The sequence below is a fragment of the Aquarana catesbeiana genome, linkage group LG01 (genome assembly GCF_042186555.1).
Source record: "Aquarana catesbeiana isolate 2022-GZ linkage group LG01, ASM4218655v1, whole genome shotgun sequence".
Taxonomy (NCBI): domain Eukaryota; kingdom Metazoa; phylum Chordata; class Amphibia; order Anura; family Ranidae; genus Aquarana; species Aquarana catesbeiana.
This window is the reverse complement of record NC_133324.1, coordinates 930794870-930814158: the sequence shown is the minus strand read 5'-3', so window position 1 is coordinate 930814158 and position 19289 is coordinate 930794870. Positions and strand designations below refer to the sequence as shown.

The 19289-nt window shown below is 43.1% G+C and overlaps 1 protein-coding gene across 4 annotated transcripts in view; it reads left to right on the top strand.

Annotated features, from left to right (window-relative positions):
- The window catches only part of ZNF638 (zinc finger protein 638), a 74079-nt gene that overhangs the window by 15818 nt on the left and 38972 nt on the right, over window positions 1-19289 (top strand). For 2 of the 4 annotated variants that reach the window (XM_073611055.1, XM_073611052.1), the window contains exons 2-8: window positions 6351-8214; window positions 10456-10517; window positions 12318-12353; window positions 12815-13068; window positions 13167-13636; window positions 17836-17976; window positions 18200-18316. In XM_073611055.1, the coding sequence (XP_073467156.1) occupies window positions 6565-8214; window positions 10456-10517; window positions 12318-12353; window positions 12815-13068; window positions 13167-13636; window positions 17836-17976; window positions 18200-18316 (2730 nt within the window). In that variant the 5' untranslated portion in view covers window positions 6351-6564. The remainder of the gene's footprint in view (window positions 1-6350; window positions 8215-10455; window positions 10518-12317; window positions 12354-12814; window positions 13069-13166; window positions 13637-17835; window positions 17977-18199; window positions 18317-19289) is intronic. The other 2 variants (XM_073611053.1, XM_073611054.1) reach the window with 2 other exon arrangements.

Below are 19289 nucleotides of genomic sequence, written 5' to 3'. Positions count from 1 at the left end.
CCTACAAGGACTTTAACTAGGGCTTATTTGGAGCTAGGGCTTATATTGCAGCCCTCACTGACAATCACGCTAGGTCTTATTTTCGGGGAAACAGGGTACATATGCGTAGAATCTTATGGTTGAAAAGTTGGTCAGCCGAAACGCCATGCAAAAAGCTCCTGGCTGGTTTTCCTTTCCGTGGTGAAAAGCTGTTTGGGGAGGATTTGGACAAATATATCCAAAAAATATCAAGTGGTAAAAGTACCCTTTTGCCAGTTAAGAAAGGGTAAACGTCCCTCATTTAAACGGGCTCTTTCTCCAGTGCCAGGGGCATCAGCCTCCAGGCAGTCGCGACGGCCTCCACCGTCAGGTTCAAGAGGTAAATCTCAGCGTCAACCCCAGGGACAAAAGAAGTCCCGGGGGAGGAAACCCGCAAGACAGAACGCTAAGCCTCTTCATGAAGGGGTGCACCCGCTCGCTCCAGTGGGGGGAAGACTTCTGGAGTTCTCAAAGGTCTGGCAGGAAGAATTTCGGGACAGATGGGTGGTCTCCACAATAGCTCTAGGTTAGGGCTGGGAGATTTTCTTTAAAAAAAAAAAAAAAAATCTTTGATTCTCTTAAAAAAAACTCGATTCACGATTCGAATCGATTTTTTTTTTTTTTAAACTGCGCCGGTCCTGAGGCGCTGCGGACATGAGCTTTTAGGCGAGGCCGCGGCTTCGGCCTAGTCCGCGGCGTCCGGACTCGCGGACTAGGCCGAAGCCGCGGCCTCGCCTAAAAGCTCATGTCCGCAGCGCCTCAGGACCGGCGCGGTTTAAAAAAAAAAAAAAAAAACGATTCGAATCGTGAATCGAGTTTTTTTTAAGAGAATCAAAGATTTTTTTTTTTTAAAGAAAATCTCCCAGCCCTAACCTAGAGCTATTGTGGAGACCACCCATCTGTCCCGAAATTCTTCCTGCCAGACCTTTGAGAACTCCAGAAGTCTTCCCCCCACTGGAGCGAGCGGGTGCACCCCTTCATGAAGAGGCTTAGCGTTCTGTCTTGCGGGTTTCCTCCCCCGGGACTTCTTTTGTCCCTGGGGTTGACGCTGAGATTTACCTCTTGAACCTGACGGTGGAGGCCGTCGCGACTGCCTGGAGGCTGATGGCACTGGAGAAAGAGCCCGTTTAAATGAGGGACGTTTACCCTTTCTTAACTGGCAAAAGGATACTTTTACCACTTGATATTTTTTGGATATATTTGTCCAAATCCTCCCCAAACAGCTTTTCACCGCGGAAAGGAAAACCAGCCAGGAGCTTTTTGCATGGCGTTTCGGCTGACCAACTTTTCTAGGCCAAAGCCTCGCCTAAAAACTCCTTGCCCGCAGCACTTCAGGCCCGGCATGGTGTCCGCGCCGGTCCAGAGGCGCTGCGGGCATGAGTTTTTAGGCGAGGCTTTGGCCTAGTCCGCGGCGTCCGGGTGTAGCCGCGGACTAGGCCGAAGCCGCGGCCTCGCCTAAAAACTCATGCCCGCAGCGCCTCAGGACCGGCGCGGGGGAAAAAAAAATCGATTTGCTTAAATTTTGAATCGATTTGACCTCTCAACTCGATTCAAGATTTAAATCGATTTTTTTTTTCCCAGCCCTACTCTAGGTTACAAACTAGAGTTCAGAGAATTCCCGTTTCCTCAGGTCAAATGTCCCCAAAGATCCAGAGAAAAGTCTTTCTAGTGTTAGACCGACTTTTGTCGCAAAAAGTGATCGTGGTGGTTCCCATGGAAGACCTTTTCACGGTACCAAAACCAAATGATGTCAGACCGATTCTAGATCTCAAAGATCTAAACCGGTTCCTGAAGATTTGCTCTCTTCGCATGGAATTAATCCGATCAGTAGTCTCCATCCTACAAGGAGGAGAGCTTCTGGCATCAATCGACATCAAGGATGCATACCTGCATGTACCTATTTTCCCCGCTCACCAGAAGTATCTGTGTTTCGAAGTAGAAAAATGTCATTTTTAGTTTGTAGCCTTGCCTTTCGGTCTAGCTACTGCACCTCGGGTGTTTACAAAACTTCTGGCCAGATTAAGGACTCGAGGTATAACAATAATAGCATACCTGGACGACCAGCTCTTAATAGACCAGTCAGTCCGCTTGGACCAAAGTGTGGTCACCACAGTCAACTACCTGGAAAAACTAGGTTGGGTCATCAGCCTAGAGAAATCTTCTTTAAAGCCAGTAAGAAGATTAGAGTACTTGGGGTCTGGTCATAGATACATCCCAGAAGAAGGTTTTTTTTTTTTACCCCAGGCAAAGATCAGCGCCATAAAGGAGCTGGTCCAAGGGGTCAGGGCAAAGAAGGGTCCTTCCATTAGCCTTTTTTATGAGGTTGTTGGGGAAGATGGTTTCATTCAAAGCCGTTCCCTATGCTCAGTTTCATTCAAGACTGCTGAAAAACAGTATCCTAACTGCCTGGAACGCTTAGATTCGGGCACTAGATTTTCCAATGCATTTGTCGCCAAAAATGCGCCAGAGCCTCAGTTGGTGGAGGATATCCGAAAATATTCAGAAGGGTTAATCCTTCTTGCCGGTTATCTGGAAGGTGGTAACAGATGCCGGCCTTTCAGGTTGGGGAGCAGTCCTGGAAGAGGTGTCTGTCCAAGGGAAATGGTCCAGAACCGAAAGGACCTTTGCACATCAACATTCTAGAAATTCGGGCAGCGCGTCTAGCCCTAAGGGCCTGGACATTCAGGTTGCAGAATTCTCCTGTCAGCATTCAATCCAACAATGCCACAGCAGTGGCTTATATCAATCACCAAGGGGGCACCAGAAGTCAGGCAGCCCAGGGAGAGGTAAACCATATCCTAACCTGGGCAGAAAAACATGTGCCGTGCATTTCGGCAATCTTCATTCCAGGGGTAGAGAACTGGCAGGTAGACTACTTTAGTCGCCAGCAGTTGTTCCCGGGGGAATGGTCCCTTCAACCCGACATCTTCCTGGCTATATGCCAAAGATGGGGGATCCCGGATGTAGATCTGTTTGCATCCAGGTTCAACAACAAAGTGGACAACTTTGTGTCAAGAACAAGGGATCCAGTTGCATGCGGAACAGATGCGTTGGTGACCCTGTGGGATCAGTTCTCACTGATTTATGCATTCCCTCCTATTCTGCTGCTACCTCGACTTCTTCGCAGGATCAAGCGGGAAAGGAAGTCGATAGTACTCCAAGAAAAGCATTTTACAGGTAAGCTGTTATAAAAATCCTATATATTTTTTTGAATTGGGTAATTTTTGTTAAACATTTTTAATTTTACATTTGGACAGAAAAATCACTTCCACGGAACAAGTGGAAGCAAGAGAAAGACCTAAATAATAAAAGTGAATACAGAGTTGAATTATATCATACGACTTGAAGATCATGCCTTAACCGATATATAAGTCAGCAATGAGTACACAACAAAGAGCATTATATGTCTAACCAAAAGTAGGTCATGTTTTTATGTAGATTTTACACAGCGTCCCAACTTTTTTGGGAATTGGGGCTGTAAATGATCTCTCCACACTTCGGCCTTGTTGGTTCAGCAGCTGACCTAAATCATTGAAAGGAGCCCAGACATCAGGCTTTGCATAAGTAATGAATGATAGTTATACTAGTATATTGAACAGCTTTTTCAGTATCAGGGTCTTCAACTTACTGGCACAAGTTGTTACCTACCCAGAGGAATGCAGCATGACGTAATATATAGAGATGAGATTTCATGGCATTGACCATGGTTAATGTTTCAGGGTGATAACTGTCCAGCAATGGAATGCATTCAGTGTCTCAGAAGACCATAATTTAGGATTTTTTTTAAAAAAAGATGTCTTTGATTTATACAGTAGGAATGGAACAACTTCAAGTCTGTGTGTGAAACTTTAGTGCCCAGACAAGGAACGCCATAGAACCTGTACTTTTAACTGTTATATACCAGCAGGTTTGCTTGCGTAATACTATGTTCTGAATGATGCTGCAATTCATGAGGATACTATGGTTAACTTTTTTCTTAATCACTTACCTATTTTCTGGGGTGGGTTCAGAACGACCCGGACTCATAGGTACTGTGTTCAGTTGTGCTGGCCAAATGACTGAAGAGATCTAAAAAATGCTGCAGGGGAAATCTTTGAACTGGAGTTGTTTTTTGTTTAATGGGCTATTTATTTGTTCTTTTTTTTTTTTTTTTTTGGCTGAAGTTCTGCCATTTTTAAGCAAAGAATTTATTTGACATGGAAGTTTCACTCAAGTAAATTTGTGAGACCTAGAGATAAACCAATAGATATGGGGCACAGACCATCCATTGGTAACTTTGTGTTTTTAATACGCCACTTTTTCATTATTGGTCATCCTGTTGCCAAGAACCTGATGATCTGGAATCCTGAACTTGTGATGCTATATGCCAGGGTTCCCAACTTCACTCTATTTGCATCTTACCCATGCCCAATTCGGTGTACAAGAAAAAAAACTTGCTGAATGTGAAGGAAGTTATAATGGGTGGAATGATTGTCAGAGGGTTACAATCCATTTTGAAGCCACTGAGAAGACCCTGTGTGTTAGGTGGGGGTGTCCAACCTGTGGCCCAAGGCGCTATGCATGCAGCCCAACACACAATCACAACTTTTTTAAAATTAAAATGTGACAGTGTCGCTTTACTGGACTTTTATGAGTTGTATCTCCCACTCTTCACAATCACGCCTTATTCATGTTATTTTCTGCAGCACCTATATTTATGGGCAACTATTTTCAAGAAAGAAAGCACATGACAGGCAAAATTAGAACCAAAATATGAGAATTGCTACTACACCCATAGAACCAGAGATTTATGCGTCACTTTACCAAATATTGTCAAATATGGCATATGTTTTATGCTGCCCCCCCCTTTTTTTTTTTTTTTTACGCAGGTACATTATCTATATTAATGATCGTTGCCTTGTGATCAGCCTGACTTTTTCTGCTTATCAGCTCTCCCTATTAATGTATTCAAAAGGTTTGCTGATTTTGAGACAATTGCAAAATAAACCGTAATAATATGGCTTCTACGTTTTGCATCCTCTTATATTTTGTGAGATACATTTAACTGAAAACTGAACTCCAGATATATTAAATGGTTATGTATTAAACCTTTAAAAGAGAAGCATTTTTTTTTCCCAGAATCATACTTGCCTAGGTGGATGCAGCATTGGTCCAATGCTGCATCTGTCCCCCGCTGCCTCTGTACCGATAGCTCAGTTCTCTCAGCTCCCTGAGCAGAGAGCTGCTGCCGGTCAGTTCCAGCTCTCCGCTCTGTGCCACATCCCCCCCCCCTCACTGAGCTGTGGAGGGCCGGTGAGCGGCCATCTCAGGCTCTGTGGCTCGCTGAGATGGGTATCAGTCCAGGCACCTGGCGGATCCAGATTTAGTCGTGATGATGCCAGTGCCTTCTGTGACAGCAGAGAGCAGACTTCAGCCCGCTCTCTGCTGAAAACGGGTCACTGGAGTGCAAAAAACAAAACAAATTGCACTCCAGTGATCCATAGGAGAAGCCCAGCCAAACAAGCTGGACTTCTCCTTTTTATAGTATTTTAAATGCAACTATTTTATGTCTGAACTAATCTTGAATATCACCCAGTATAAGCAGCTGGTTTAATGGTCGGTTTTCTGACTAACATTTTTGACCAACCTGTGTTGCTGGTAGCAGTTATGGTCAAGGACCTGGCTCTCCTGGAGTGCCTGCTGCCTGGAATTACTCCTCTTTGGCTTGAAAAATAGTTAAACCATAAACAAACCATTTAATTATGGTTTCATTGTATCCAGCTTGAATTTTTCCCCCAGAAAGAAATCCTAAAATCGAGTTTTAGAAGGGAATTTTTTTTGTTTTTTTTTTTTTTTTTTTGTTTTTGTTTTTTTCGCTCTTGCAATCAGGTAAACGTCAGTCAGTTTACTTGACTGTATTGGTGGCATGCTTCACAGTTCTCAACATTAGTAATATATGTAATATTTTTTTAGCTCCAGGCTAAATCTGAGTACTAAAATGTTTTACATGCAGTTTCTTGGCGTGTTTCATGCACTGATCATTTGGAACCTTCTAAAAACAGACACAAAATGTTTTGTTTTTTTTTTTTTTTTTTTGTTTTTTTTTGTCTATGGTATATAAATTGTGTATCCACAGCCTGTTTGGAAGTACCTCAGAGATTTGTCATGCACCTACCACCACCCACAAGTCGGTTAAGATTATCTCACGTTTGTAAAAAGTTTTATTCATTTTATTACCAGCAAGTTTTTTGCGTATGGGCTATAATTCCTTGCAGTATATCCATCTCTGGTTGTAGCCACTGTATAACAGTTCTAAACGATTGTTAATCTAATATCTGTGTTTTAAATTTCAGCTTTGTGTTGTTCTTGGAAAATTGCGCACCAGTTGTGAATACCTTGAACTTTGGCATTTCTAGCCCCGTCCTGTTGAGCCATCCTCATTTACAGCTTGTCCACCTTAAGACTCAGTTGGCTCTCCAGCAGTTGACGTCAGTCACTTCAAACAGCACACCTCCTATTCATGCTTTGTTAAATCAAGCTTTGTTGAAAATCAGCACAGCTCAAGCCATGTTTAACACAAGAGGTGGATTCCCTGGTCAAAGACCAATGGGGCCCCCACGGATGAACCAGCCTGGCCTGAATCCCCTTGGAATGAATATGTCGGGTATGAATATGTCTGGCATGAACATGGGTGGCATGGGATTGTCTAGTATGAGCCAGCCAAGCATGAACCTTTCAGGCATGAGCCAGCCAAGCATGAACCTTTCAGGCATGAACCAGCCAAACATGAACACTGGCGTGCCCCGCATGGGCCATCCCGGAATCAACCCAAATCTAGGTCTCGCCAACGTGAATCAATCTGGGATGAATCAGTCTGGAATGAATGTGTTTAGAATGGGCCCTTCTGGCATGAATCAAGGAGGAATGGGTTTTCAGTCAGAAATAAAAAACCAAGGGTTTGGCATGAGGTCAATGGACAGTCCTGGGTCATTTCTTGGGGGAAACAAGGAGCCGATGGGAATGACAGGCTTGCCACTCAGAACACCTGAAAGACACATGGGTCCTCAGGGTTTGCAACAACGTTTTCCTACTTCCAGCAGCCCTATGACTCCAGCACAACCCAGAAATATCTTGCAGAGTCAAGAAATACCTTCTATCGTGAACCGTAGGGTGATTCATTCTTCAGATCATTTGAGAGGGAATCCAAAAACTCCCATACAAGAAGCTTCTCATCTAATGGAGAAGAAACCATTAAACCCTGTTGGTATGTTTGGAAATTTAAATCCGAATATGGGAATAAAACCAGGTCCATCTTCATCATTGGAACAGATGCCAAACGTCCAGAATCGCTATACTAATGAGAGTGCTTCAAGTATACTGGAAAGCTTTGGGTTATCCAATGAAGACCTAGAGGAGCTCAGTCGTTATCCTGATGAACAGTTGACGCCGGTAAACTTGCCCAACATTCTGCGAGACATCAGAATGCGCAAAATCAACCGCACCGGAGGCGCGCATGATCAAGGTGGAGGAGGAGGAGGAGGAGGAAGACGCTCAGGAAGTGACGTTTTACCAAGTAAAGTTATTGACTATGGACATTCAAGCAAATTTAAGTTTAATGACAATTCTGTACCTTCACGACCTTTTGACTCTTCAAGATCGGAACAAAAACAGAAACCGTCACCAGTCTCCAAGGAACCAGGACCTTCCAATACTAACAAGGGGGGCAAAGGCAAAAACCCAATGGATAACAAAATCCCAACTATATCCAGCAGCCGCAAGGGAGCATGGCAGGCTTCCAAGCATGACCGATTCAACAGAAACAAGCCTTTGGGTGGTGAACAGACAACTGCTAAAGCTAGTGAGAGCTCAGTCACCGTCTCGAATGCAGAGAGTCCCGCAAACACAGCCAAGACTGATTCTTCCGCTCTCCGCGATGTTCCCGTTATCTCAGACACTGCCACTACCACCACCACTTTTTCAGGCATGACTGCAGAGTCTCCAGTTGGGACTGTGGTTAGCCAGGGTAACTACGCGTCACCTGCTGAAGCAAATCCCCCTGCCGGGAAAGGGAGCTTGGCGCCACCCTTGTCTCAAGAGGAAGCTCAGAAGATGAAGCGCATGCCCACTCCTTCCATGATGAATGATTATTTTGCTGCCTCTCCACGGATATTTCCGCATATCTGTTCTCTGTGTAACTTAGAATGTAGACACTTAAAGGTGAGTGTTTTCATGTTTGTTTGTGTTTTCATATTCAGTGAATGCATGTCTTTAGGTATTCCCACTAAATACTGCTTTGTGAAAAATGAATTGCAAAAGTCACAAAATGACACAGCATTACCTGTTGAACAGATTTAGGGGTTCCTCAAAATAATCCTTAACTCTTATGTACTGTCTTTGCAAAAACTTCCATGGGGGATTTTTTTTTTTTTTTGCCACTTGTATTCTTGCAAAGGAAGTGTACTTGGCACATACAGTTAAAATATTTTGCTTTTCTATAGTCAACCTAAAGTGATCAAATTCTTAAACGCTCAATCCATTTATCCATTTATTGATGTACATTTGTAGTTCATCAAAGTTTTAAGATTTTTGACAAGTTAATTTGCTTTGGTTAATGCTTTAAATGGATCCCTCATAAAAATCCCTTTCCAAATGAACCTATAGGTCACATCTTAGCACAACCAGATCCCATTAGTTCCTCCATCCTGTCCATGAATGAAAAATGACGCAGGTGGAAAAAAATAGCAATTCCAAACACATGCTGTTTAATTTACATTGTCCCTTTTTTATTTCGGTATACGGAGGATAGCACTGTAATTTTAATTTTTTTAAAAGTACCTTTTTCCTAATGGATATACAGCTGTCACATGACCCAGATCTTCCCTAGCCTGTCTGAAGAAAAACGTAAGCAGGAGGAGCTTCTAGTCCTCTGCTGCTGGTCACATGTTCAATATAAAAGTCTCTGGATTACAGAGTTAAAATCATATCCGTAAATTTTTTTAAATTGACGTACAAATATATATTTGCAATCAAATATAATATTTTTGGCAATAACATGATGTGGGTGGATTTTTTGCCAGTCACAGGCTGTGTCACTCCCCACCAGCCTGTGTCTTGGGGAGGGAGGTGAAGCTTACGTTAACCTACATGTAATATCCTGCCCCCATTGTGTTTTAGCTGGTGAGTGGGCTGTCATTTGTGTGCCTCTATAGTCATATGGGCTGCTCGGATGTAAGGAGGAAGTGCTCAAGATAGAAACTTGCTGTGAAAACTGAGCATGTGCAGAGTTGTGACCACAGCTGCAAAATCCCTAGCTGAATTGGGGACATGGACAGAAGGGGAAGATGGAGAGCAGCAGGATCAAGCAAGTTTTTTTGCAGAATACAGAAAATGAATCTCGTGAACAGCATGTAATACATACACCATTTTATTGGTAGTTTTTTATGTGGGTTGAGTGATCCTTTAATGCATAAAATGCAACACAAACTTTTTTTTTTAGCGGTACAAAGTATAAAAACACTAGGGTAAAGGTTTTATTGTATGTAATAAGTGTTGCATATGGATTGGGATAGACCTTTTAGAGATGGGACACCACTTTGAACAGAAGTAAGGAATCCATTTGCAGGTTATCCTGAAACATCAAGCTAGAATTGTAGAATTGCTTGCATTGTAGCTGGGGAGAAAATGTTTAAAAGAAGACCTTCATAAAAAAGAGAAAAATCAACACCGCCATTGGGGTAAAGAGAAGAACTGATGCTGCCAATGTGAAAGAAGTGAAGACTTTTCCGGGAAAGGAGCACCAGATGCAGATTATACTTTTTTTTTTTTTTTTTTATTTTTTTTTTTTTTTTTTTTTTCCTTCGTGGTCCAGCGTGGCAAGTCTCTTCCTGTATTCCAGCAGATAAGTGCTGCTTAGAAGAAGCTGTGGAATTGTTAACCTCCAGAATCATCATGGTTCATTTTGTAAATCTGTTTTCATAACAGTTTTGACAATTAAAATTGTTTTTTTTGGCTAGGTGATTTATTGTTTGTTTTTAAGGTAAGTGCCAAAGCACTTGGGGTCATTAAATTTAACTTGTAGAACAGTGTTTCTCTATAAAATATGGACCCTGTTTAGGCTTTTATTATGCTTTCTTTTTTAGATTTGCTTACATTTCATTTTTTCCCCCTGTAACAGTATAAGATCACAACAGCATTAGTAGATTTCAAAAGTTAGTGAATATAAAGTGGGCCAAAGAAAAGGGGGAAAGGCAAAATATTTTACATTTTTCCATGTATAAATCATACACTCCATATTTCAATGCATATAATATTGTAAAGGAATTCAGTTGATTTGGGAGCTTTTTTTCTCTTCTGTTCTAAAGAAAGTGCTTAGAGGTTATCTACACTGGGTCACGTGTTGTAGGAAAATTTGTACTCCTGTTTTATGAATAACTTTTTACTTCTTCCTCCCTCTGATAGGACTGGATTAAACACCAGAATAACACGAGCCACATTGATAGCTGTCGGAAGTTGCGTCAACAGTAAGGACATCAGATTTTTAATACATGACTTCTTGGCTTGGCAAGTCGCAGACTTGTCAATTTTGTCCCTGCTTATCGCTCTCCAAAAATCAGTAGCATTGGCTTAATACTTCCAGTCCACACACTTTACATCTGATATGAATGTATGAGTTACTATAAAGGCTATGTTTAGGGATGTGTCGGTGCTGAAACCAAGCATTTTCACGAGTACTCGTGAAAATGCTCCTGAAACTGATACTTTTGCGGTGAGATTTGCATGCATTCAAAATTAATGGGCACAAATTGCACTGCAAAGAATTGCATGCGTTTTGAACAGGAGTGAGGTGCGATTTCTGTGTCCCATACAGTTTACCGCACTTCTCCTATGTGATCCCAGGTTTGTCGTAACGAAGTTCACACAGGAGCGGTGCGGGAAATCTCCCTGCATGTCGGGCTCCACCAGTTCCAGCTCCCAACCAACTGTGGCCATCTGCGGCTCCTCCTGCCTCTGCCATAGCTGTGTCCCCCTCTAGCGGCTCTCTTGCCCCAGCGGTTCAAGCCATCGCCTTCTAGTGCTGATGACAGTACGAACTACAGGGATTGATTATTCAGCACCATCACATGGACAGTGCTGGCCAATCAGAAGGTGTCTAGCCCGTACTGTCAGAGTAGAGAAAGCCACAGGTATTTCAAATCCCTGGACCAGTGAAGTGGCTTTTCTGACAGCAGGGGATCAGCAGTATGGTATAGGGAGGATTGGAGAGGAAGGGTGGGGTTCAGTGGATGGCTCAAACCGCTGGAGGCTGGGGGAACAAAGCCATGGGATAGGCAGGAGCAGCCAGTCTGATAGGAGCCTGAGCTGGTGGAACCTGTCGTGCAGGAAGGTTTCCCTGCTCCTGTGTGAACTCTGGCTCAAAAGCACCATGACCAACCTGGGTTCACACCGGAGCAGTCCGGAAACCGCATGTGATTTGGATAGAATTTGTACCGCATTTCTGTTCAATTCGCGTACATTCATTTTTGTATGGGCGCAGATTGCAAAGTATCGGTACTCTGAATCGGCGAGTAAATGACCGAAAGTATTAGTACTTGTACTCACCGATTTAAAAAAAAAAAAAAAAAAGGCTGATCGGTGCATCCCTAGTTAAGTTTACCTTTTGTGACATGCTCCAGTTCCCTTCCTTCCTGTGACAACGGGCGAGGATCTTCTCCCTGCACCTGCATTTCAAAATTGGTGCAGCTTAGCCATGCCATTCATTAACCGGAATATGTGAATGAAGAAATGACACTATCATGGCAGATGGCTTGTAGTTCTCCAATATACTGCAAGGGCACCCTCATAGTTTACAAACTCACCCTCCAGCTTACCGACAGCCCATATGGAGATATGAGTAAGAACGCTGGAGGCAGTGTTTGCAGGAGCCTGACATTGCACCTGCCATCCACTGATCATGGGTGCAGTGATCTGCACAGGCTTCTTTGCACTTTTTTTTTTTTTTTTTGGAAAAAAGTCCTTTTATTTGTAAAATGGACCTTGAAGCACATTTATTTGGAGAGCCATAGCTCTGTAAAAATTGTATGGGGATGAGCATACTAGTCCCCCCTATTTTATCTAGTAATTTCCAGGCGTTCTGTTTTATACACTAGAGCCTCCCTGAGTGCAGAAGGGAAAGTCTAGGGGAAAATACTCTTGGGGTTCCTAGGTCTGTACACTGCAAGAGCATTTTCTTGATGCGCTCATTTGCTTGGATTTGGCTAAGTAGGTCTTATTTTTTAAAGGCATTTAACTTTAAAGTTAACATTTTTGTTTCTTTTTTTTAGGTACCCCGATTGGAACCCCCAGGTTCACACTTCAAAGTAAGTGGAGCTTTAATACATTTCTTTTATAAAAATCTATTGACTTTAGATATGGATAAGTAAACATTTGAAAGGCATTGTCCATATTCTGCATGCACCCCTCCCCCCTCCTTGTAAACATTCAGCTATCTTTAATGCAAAGTGGCAGTTGACACTGAAGCCAAGTCTGTGTCCAGGTCTCGGGAATTCTGAGAACTGCTTGCAGTTCAGTGAATGTGAGCAAACGATATAATGGTTTTCCCATTTGTATGCTCTGAGCTGGAGACAGGGCACTCTGTCTACTGGTACATAATGTGAATTGGCTAGTTGCAGACATGAGAGCGATTGAGATATGCCACACTGTCCTGCCATTGAGAAAACGAGGAATTGAACACTAATGTGTAACATCAACTAAGCTAGAATAGTGTGGAACATTGACATGGCACAAATTAAACCTGATTTTTGTTTTTAAATTGTAATAGCAGAAATGAAGGCAAGCCAAATGAGACCGCACCAAAGGGATCACGATCCAAGAGTGGAAGTCCTCGTAGAGCTAGACGGTCTGGATCAAGATCAAGGCTTAACAGGTCACGCAGCCCAAGATCTGCAAAGAGAACCAGGAGTCGAAGCCCACGCCGTGTTCGACACAGCCCAAGGAGGTCCCGTAGCCCTAGGCCTTTACGAGGCTCACCATCACCAAGGAGACCTAGAAGAGGTAGAAGCGGCACTCCACCTGGTAATACAAATGTCTGCCTTTTCTATAGTGGACTGCAGTTTCTTGAATGCACATGGCTAGTTTTGTATACTAACCCTTTATGCTATGTTCTCTTTCAGACAAGAGAGCTGTGGATGCTGCTGTGCAGAGCTTTATTGAAGCGGAAAGAAGGCAAGACAAAGGTGGAGAGAAGCCAAAGGCTGCTGGTGATGTAAAGAAATTGCCACCGAAGCCAGGGAACGCAAATGTAAAAGGCAAGAAACCATTCGGTGGTGGTCCTTCAACAAACCGTTCTGGCAGCACAGGGAGGAAAAACAGTAATTCAAGCTACAGCAGCTTTTCAAAGAAGCCTAGTAGCGTCAGCTCTGTTAAGTCCAACAGTAGTAGTGGCAGTGCCTCACGGAAACCTTTACCTAGCAATGCTCCCAAGAAGCCATTGCCCAGCTCATCAGGCCCCAAGAAGCCTGTTGTAAGCACAGGAGCTAAAAAGAGAACTGGCTCTGTTCCCAGCAAGAAACCACAAGCAAACAAGACTAATGCACCGTCTAATGCACCGAAAGCTGCAGAACCTTACAACCCACTGAATAAGGTATGACATCTTCCACCCATATTTACACTCTAGCATAACTACTTCCACAAGATAATGGGGCATATCAAATAAACCCTAATAATAAAAGCAGCCGTGAGTAAATCTAATATATCCACATATAAAAAATTGCAATGAAAGCAAAGTGATAACAAATATAAGCATCAATAAAAAAAAACACCAATAAAGTGGAAAAACAAAGGCATATTCAATATAAATCAAACAATGATATAATAAAAATGAAAGTCCACTCCCGATAGAATATTTGTGGGCTCCACTAGGGGGCCAATGTAAAATATTGTGTGAAAATGAAAAGCCACAGTTCCATGTTGGTTACTAGTGTCCCGGGAGCCGCACATCAAGTAAAAGCCTGCTGTGTGATATAAAGTGGCAGTCTCAGCCTGGACCACCGCCAGGCCACGTCCAAACGTGTTTCACTCCGCCCAGCACTGAGTAGTGGTAACAGGACTTCATTCTCATACAGCCTGAGCGGCTCACATGAAGGTCTTGGGCCACAATTCCACATGTTGGTCCCAACCACCTCAAGCATAGGTATATGAATTCCCTTACCAGATTATAAGAGATCACTAGCGCAGGATACTAATACGAATCGCACCAGGGTATGGTAACAACCTCCACGCCTACTAGGTCCTTCGCTGGCTGTCTGAAAAACCCAATTCTTTGCAGTGAGATTCGAAGGCCCATAGAGTAATATTGCTAAAAACACAGATTTATTTCCTGCAGATATACTCATACTAACAAAAGCTTAGAGGCACCACGCTGCAGTACACCAGATATGTTCCTTGCATAGACAAAACACGTAGGGAGGGGCTAGAGGCTTGTGATGTCGTCACACCCGCATCAACAGGTCTCTTTCAGATCTCCGTATATCTGTGTGCTCCATCCCGTATGGGCAGGCAGATACACTGACAGGAAGAAATAAATGAACTCCCACAGCGCCGTGGTAGCTCAGTGAGAACTACAAGCCGACAGCTACAAAGGATGTTGGGGCTTGTAGTTCATTCACACACAAATGTGTGAAGGATTGACGCGGATGTATGGGCAGAGCCCTGCACGGCTGTGCTCAGTTTAAAAAGTGACAGCTAGTTCGTACTGCTGCCAAGGGGGGTAGCAGGCAGTGGCTGCAGCATTGGGAACATGTTCCACCCTGAAAATGGGTGGAATGTGTAACATGTTCCCAAAAATGAACTTCTTCTTTAAGTTAAAAAAAAAAATAATAAATTGTGTGACTTTTATCCATGTTGAATAATGACCTTACTATCGGTATAGGCCATTTACGTACCTCCTGAAGTTTGACTGGAAAACTCCGAGTTGGCAGACCTCCGTCCTGCCTGATTGCTAGGATGTTAAGAGACTCCTTCACCATCACAGGAGCAAGCTTTTTTTTTTTTTTTTTTTTTTTTATTCAAACCCTCTCAGATGTGCTTTCTTTTCTTTGACACAGTAGCTCTGAGCTCAGCCTTTTGAGAGCTGGGGGGATGAACAGTAACCGCTAGCAGTCTAGCAAAAAGTTGGGGTAAGTGGTCTGCCATATCTGGGAGTTTTCCAGTTAGGCTTCAAGAGGTATGTAAATGTCCTACACTTATAGCAAGGGTATTTTATTCAGCTTTGGTCAAAGCAGCACAGTTTTTTTTTTTTGTTTTTGTTTTTTATTCAAAAGCTACTCTTACCTTTTTTTTTTATAGGCCATTTTTTGGTAAAGGCGAACTATGCCTTTTAAATGCTGATATAATGTACAGCGGGTAAAATAAGTGTTGAACACGTCACCATTTTTCTAGGTAAATATATTTCTAAAGATGCCATTGACATAAAATTTTCACCACATGTCGGTAACAATCCATGCAACCCATACATACAAAGACACCAAAACAAATGAGTTCAGAAATTTACCGTATATACTCGAGTATAAGCCGACCCGAATATAAGCCGAGGCACCTAATTTTACCACAAAAAACTGGGAAAACTTATTGACTCTAGTATAAGCCTAGGGTGAGAAATGCGCAGCTACTGTAAGTGGAAAAGAGGGTCAACAATGCCCATTTGCAGCCTCACTGTTCCCATTTGCAGCCATAGGTCCCCCGAACTTCAAACTGTAGTTAAGGGTTCCTAGATGCCCCCTAGCTGCAGCCAAAATGTGGGGTCTCTGGACCCAAAGGGTCCCGAAATGACATTGCTGCAGATGAACACAGTTGACTGACTTTGGGGCCCTGTATCTTGGGGCCACTTAGTGCTAGGCACATCACATTTGGTGTGCAACCCCAGTGGAACTAGCAATAAAACATATCCAAAGCTGGGGATCCTAGCCCCAAGTGGCCCCGAGATACGGGGCCCCAAAGTCTGTTCGGAAAATGACATTTTTTGCTGCAGAAAAGTGCTTGACTCAAGTATAAGCCGAGGGAGGCACTTTTAGCACAAAAAAATGTGCTGAAAAACTTGGATTATACTCAAGTATATACGGTAAGTTATGTGTAATAAAATGGATTGACACAGGGGAAAAGTAACGAACACCCTAACTGAAATGTATTTAATACTTGGTACAAAATCTTTTGTTGGTAATGACAGCTTTAAGACGCCTCCTGAATGGAGAAACTAGTCGCATGCGTTGCTCAGGTGTGATTTTGGCCCATTCCCCACACACAGTACTCAAATCTTGAAGGTTTCGTGGGCCTCTTCTATGAACTCTGATCTTTAGTTCTTTCCATAGATTTACTATTGGATTCAAGTCAGGTGATTGGCTGGGCCATTCTAGCAGTTTTATTTTCTTTCTTTGAAGCCAATTGAGAGTTTTCTTGGTTTTGTGTTTGGGATTATTGTCTTGCTGAAATGTCCTCCCTCATTTTCATCTTCATCATCCTGGTAGATGGATGTAGATTTTTGTCAGGAATGTCTTGGTACATTTTTCAATGCATCCTTACTTCAATGATATGAAGCTTGCCAGTACCGTATGCTGAAAAACAGCCCCACCCACACCATGATGATCCCACCTCCAAACTTGACTGTAGGTATGCTGGTGTTTTTGGGACGATGTGCTATTTGACCTCCAAACATGGTGTGTATTATGCCATCCAAAGAGTTCCATTTTTGTCTCTTCTGACCAGACTATATTCTCCCAGTATTTCAGACTTGTGTAAATGTGCAGCAAACTTTAAACGATCTTCAGCATTTTCTTCAGCAATGGAGTCTTGCATGGTGAGCGGTCATACAGGCCATGGTGGTTGAGTGCATTTCTTATTGTTTTCTTTGAAACAATTGTACCTGCTAATTCCAGGTCTTTCTGAAGCTCTCCACAAGTGTTCCTTGGCTCTTGGACAACTCTTCTTATAATCCTTTTTTACTCCATTGTCAGAAATTTTACGAGGAGCACATGGTTGTGGCCGGTTTATGAAATTTATCTTTCCACTCCTGTATTATGTCCCCAACAGTGCTCACTTGAACATTCAGAAGTTTAGAAATCCTTCTGTAACCAATGCCAGCAGAATGTTTTGCAACAATAAGGCTGTGAAGGCCTTGAGGGAGCTCTTTGCTTTTACCCTTCATGAGATGTTTCTTGTGACACCTTGGTAATGAGCCCTTTTTATAGGCCATCAGATGAGACTGAACCAGCTGATATTAATTTGCACTGACAAGGGGCAGGATTGCTTTCTAATTGATGGATTTCAGCTGGTGTCTTGGCTTTCCATGCCTTTTTTGCACCTCCCTTTCCTCCTGTGTTCAATACTTTTTCCCTTTGTCGTTCCATTTTATTACACAGAACTTAATTTGGTTTCCTTGTATGTATTGGTTGCATGGGTTGTTACTGGCGTGGTGAAAATTTCATGTCAATTGCAGCTTTTATAATATATTTACCTAGAATGGTGATATGCTTGTTTTACCTGCTGTATCTAAACTTTTGAATAGAGTTGGAAAGTATTAAAACTTCTGTTCATCATCATCAGTGCAGTGTATGGAAAAGCATGAATCTTATGGAACAGGGTTATGGATTGACTTTTATAGATGACAGCACTGCAGGGAGAATTAGTTTTTAGAGTGGATGGAATATCACATTACTTCTTGCCCTGAAAAGGATTCAGGGCGTGCCTCGGCCCTCCAGACTTCATTAATAACTGAATTACATGTTGTATACTTTCCAGTCACTACCAGTGTTTGTTTGACACACCATATTGCACAATTTATTTTTTCAGTTTACCAGCAAGAGTGGCTCTGATAAGATCATTCATGTTACCAATCTACCGGACACTGGCTACACAGATCAAGATATCCTGAAAATTGTCCAGCCATTTGGAAAAGTCGGTGATATCCTCATTATTCGATCCAAAAATGAGGTAATGGCCATCTGCATTCCACTCGCATCTAAAGGTTTTTTGCAAGCAAATTTGCATTTGAGTACATTTTTAGCTTAATCCTGTTCCATGCAATATATTTAGTAATGCCTGGTGGATTTTGAGCTGCCAAATTTAAATTACAGAGAAATGGTTGAACAATACTTCTGGTCCTAATTTAAAGATGATAAAGTTTGAGTAATTTAGTGTTTCATTTTGCTCCTAGGCTTTCTTGGAAACCAACTTCAAGGAGGCAGCCGCAGCTGCTGTTAAATTCAGCGAAACAGTGCCAGTATTGATAAACGGCAAACGCTTGGTCCTGTCTCTGGCTGGACGGAATAGAGTAAGAACTTGCTTTATTCAACCTACGTATTTTATTGATATTGTCTGGGGGGGGTGCGGGGTCTACTACACAATGCCCTTAAAAAAAAAAACTATCAAGCTCTGCACCCTTTTGACCAATCACTGAGTAGCTCCAGCCCTCCAAGCTCTACCGCTCTGCAGTTAAGAGGGGCAGACATTGGGGGGGAGGCAGAGCCATGGTATCGGTCGACCGGTGGATTGAAGATTGACGGCTTGCTCACTCCCAGTCTAGGGCTACTGGTTCTCTATGCCACCCTGGTGTACATTCCTTAATGGAGATGTGTATGTATGTGGCCTAGACAATGACATTAGGTGATTCAAATGGACTCAGCATCCTCTATCCCAGGAGTCCAAGGGAAGCAGGGCTTGCTACTTTTCCCCTGGCCGCATGTGCCTATCTGGGGTGGAAACTTCCCCCAATACCACCATTGCTATGGCAACGCATAACCAAACTTCACTGCACTATCATTACTGCACGAGATCGGGAGGTGCATGCTGGGTAGCCAGCTGCACGCATTCCCAGAAATACACACGAGCGTGCTTTGGATGCCTTCATCTGAGATGGCGCCTGCTTCCAAGATCATGTTAGATATTACAATTTTAAAAGTTTTGTGGCGTGTGTGTGTTTTTTTTTTTTTTTTCAGAATCATACTTTCCTAGGTGGATGCAGCGTTGGTCCGATGCTGCACCTGTCCCCCAGCGACTCTGCACTGAGAACCGAGCGATCGAACACTGCCGATGACTCTGTTCTCTCAACTCCCCGAGAGCTCCCAGCTCCCTGCTCTCCCCTACTTGATCACTGGAGCGCTAAGCTGTGGAGGGGCGGGGAGCGGCCGTCTCAGTGGCTTACTGATGGGCTGAGCGGGGTGTCAGTACAGGCACCTGGCGGATCCAGATTTTATTGTCCGGTTCCTGGACTGATTTCTGTGACGTCAGCAGAGAGCAGAAATTCA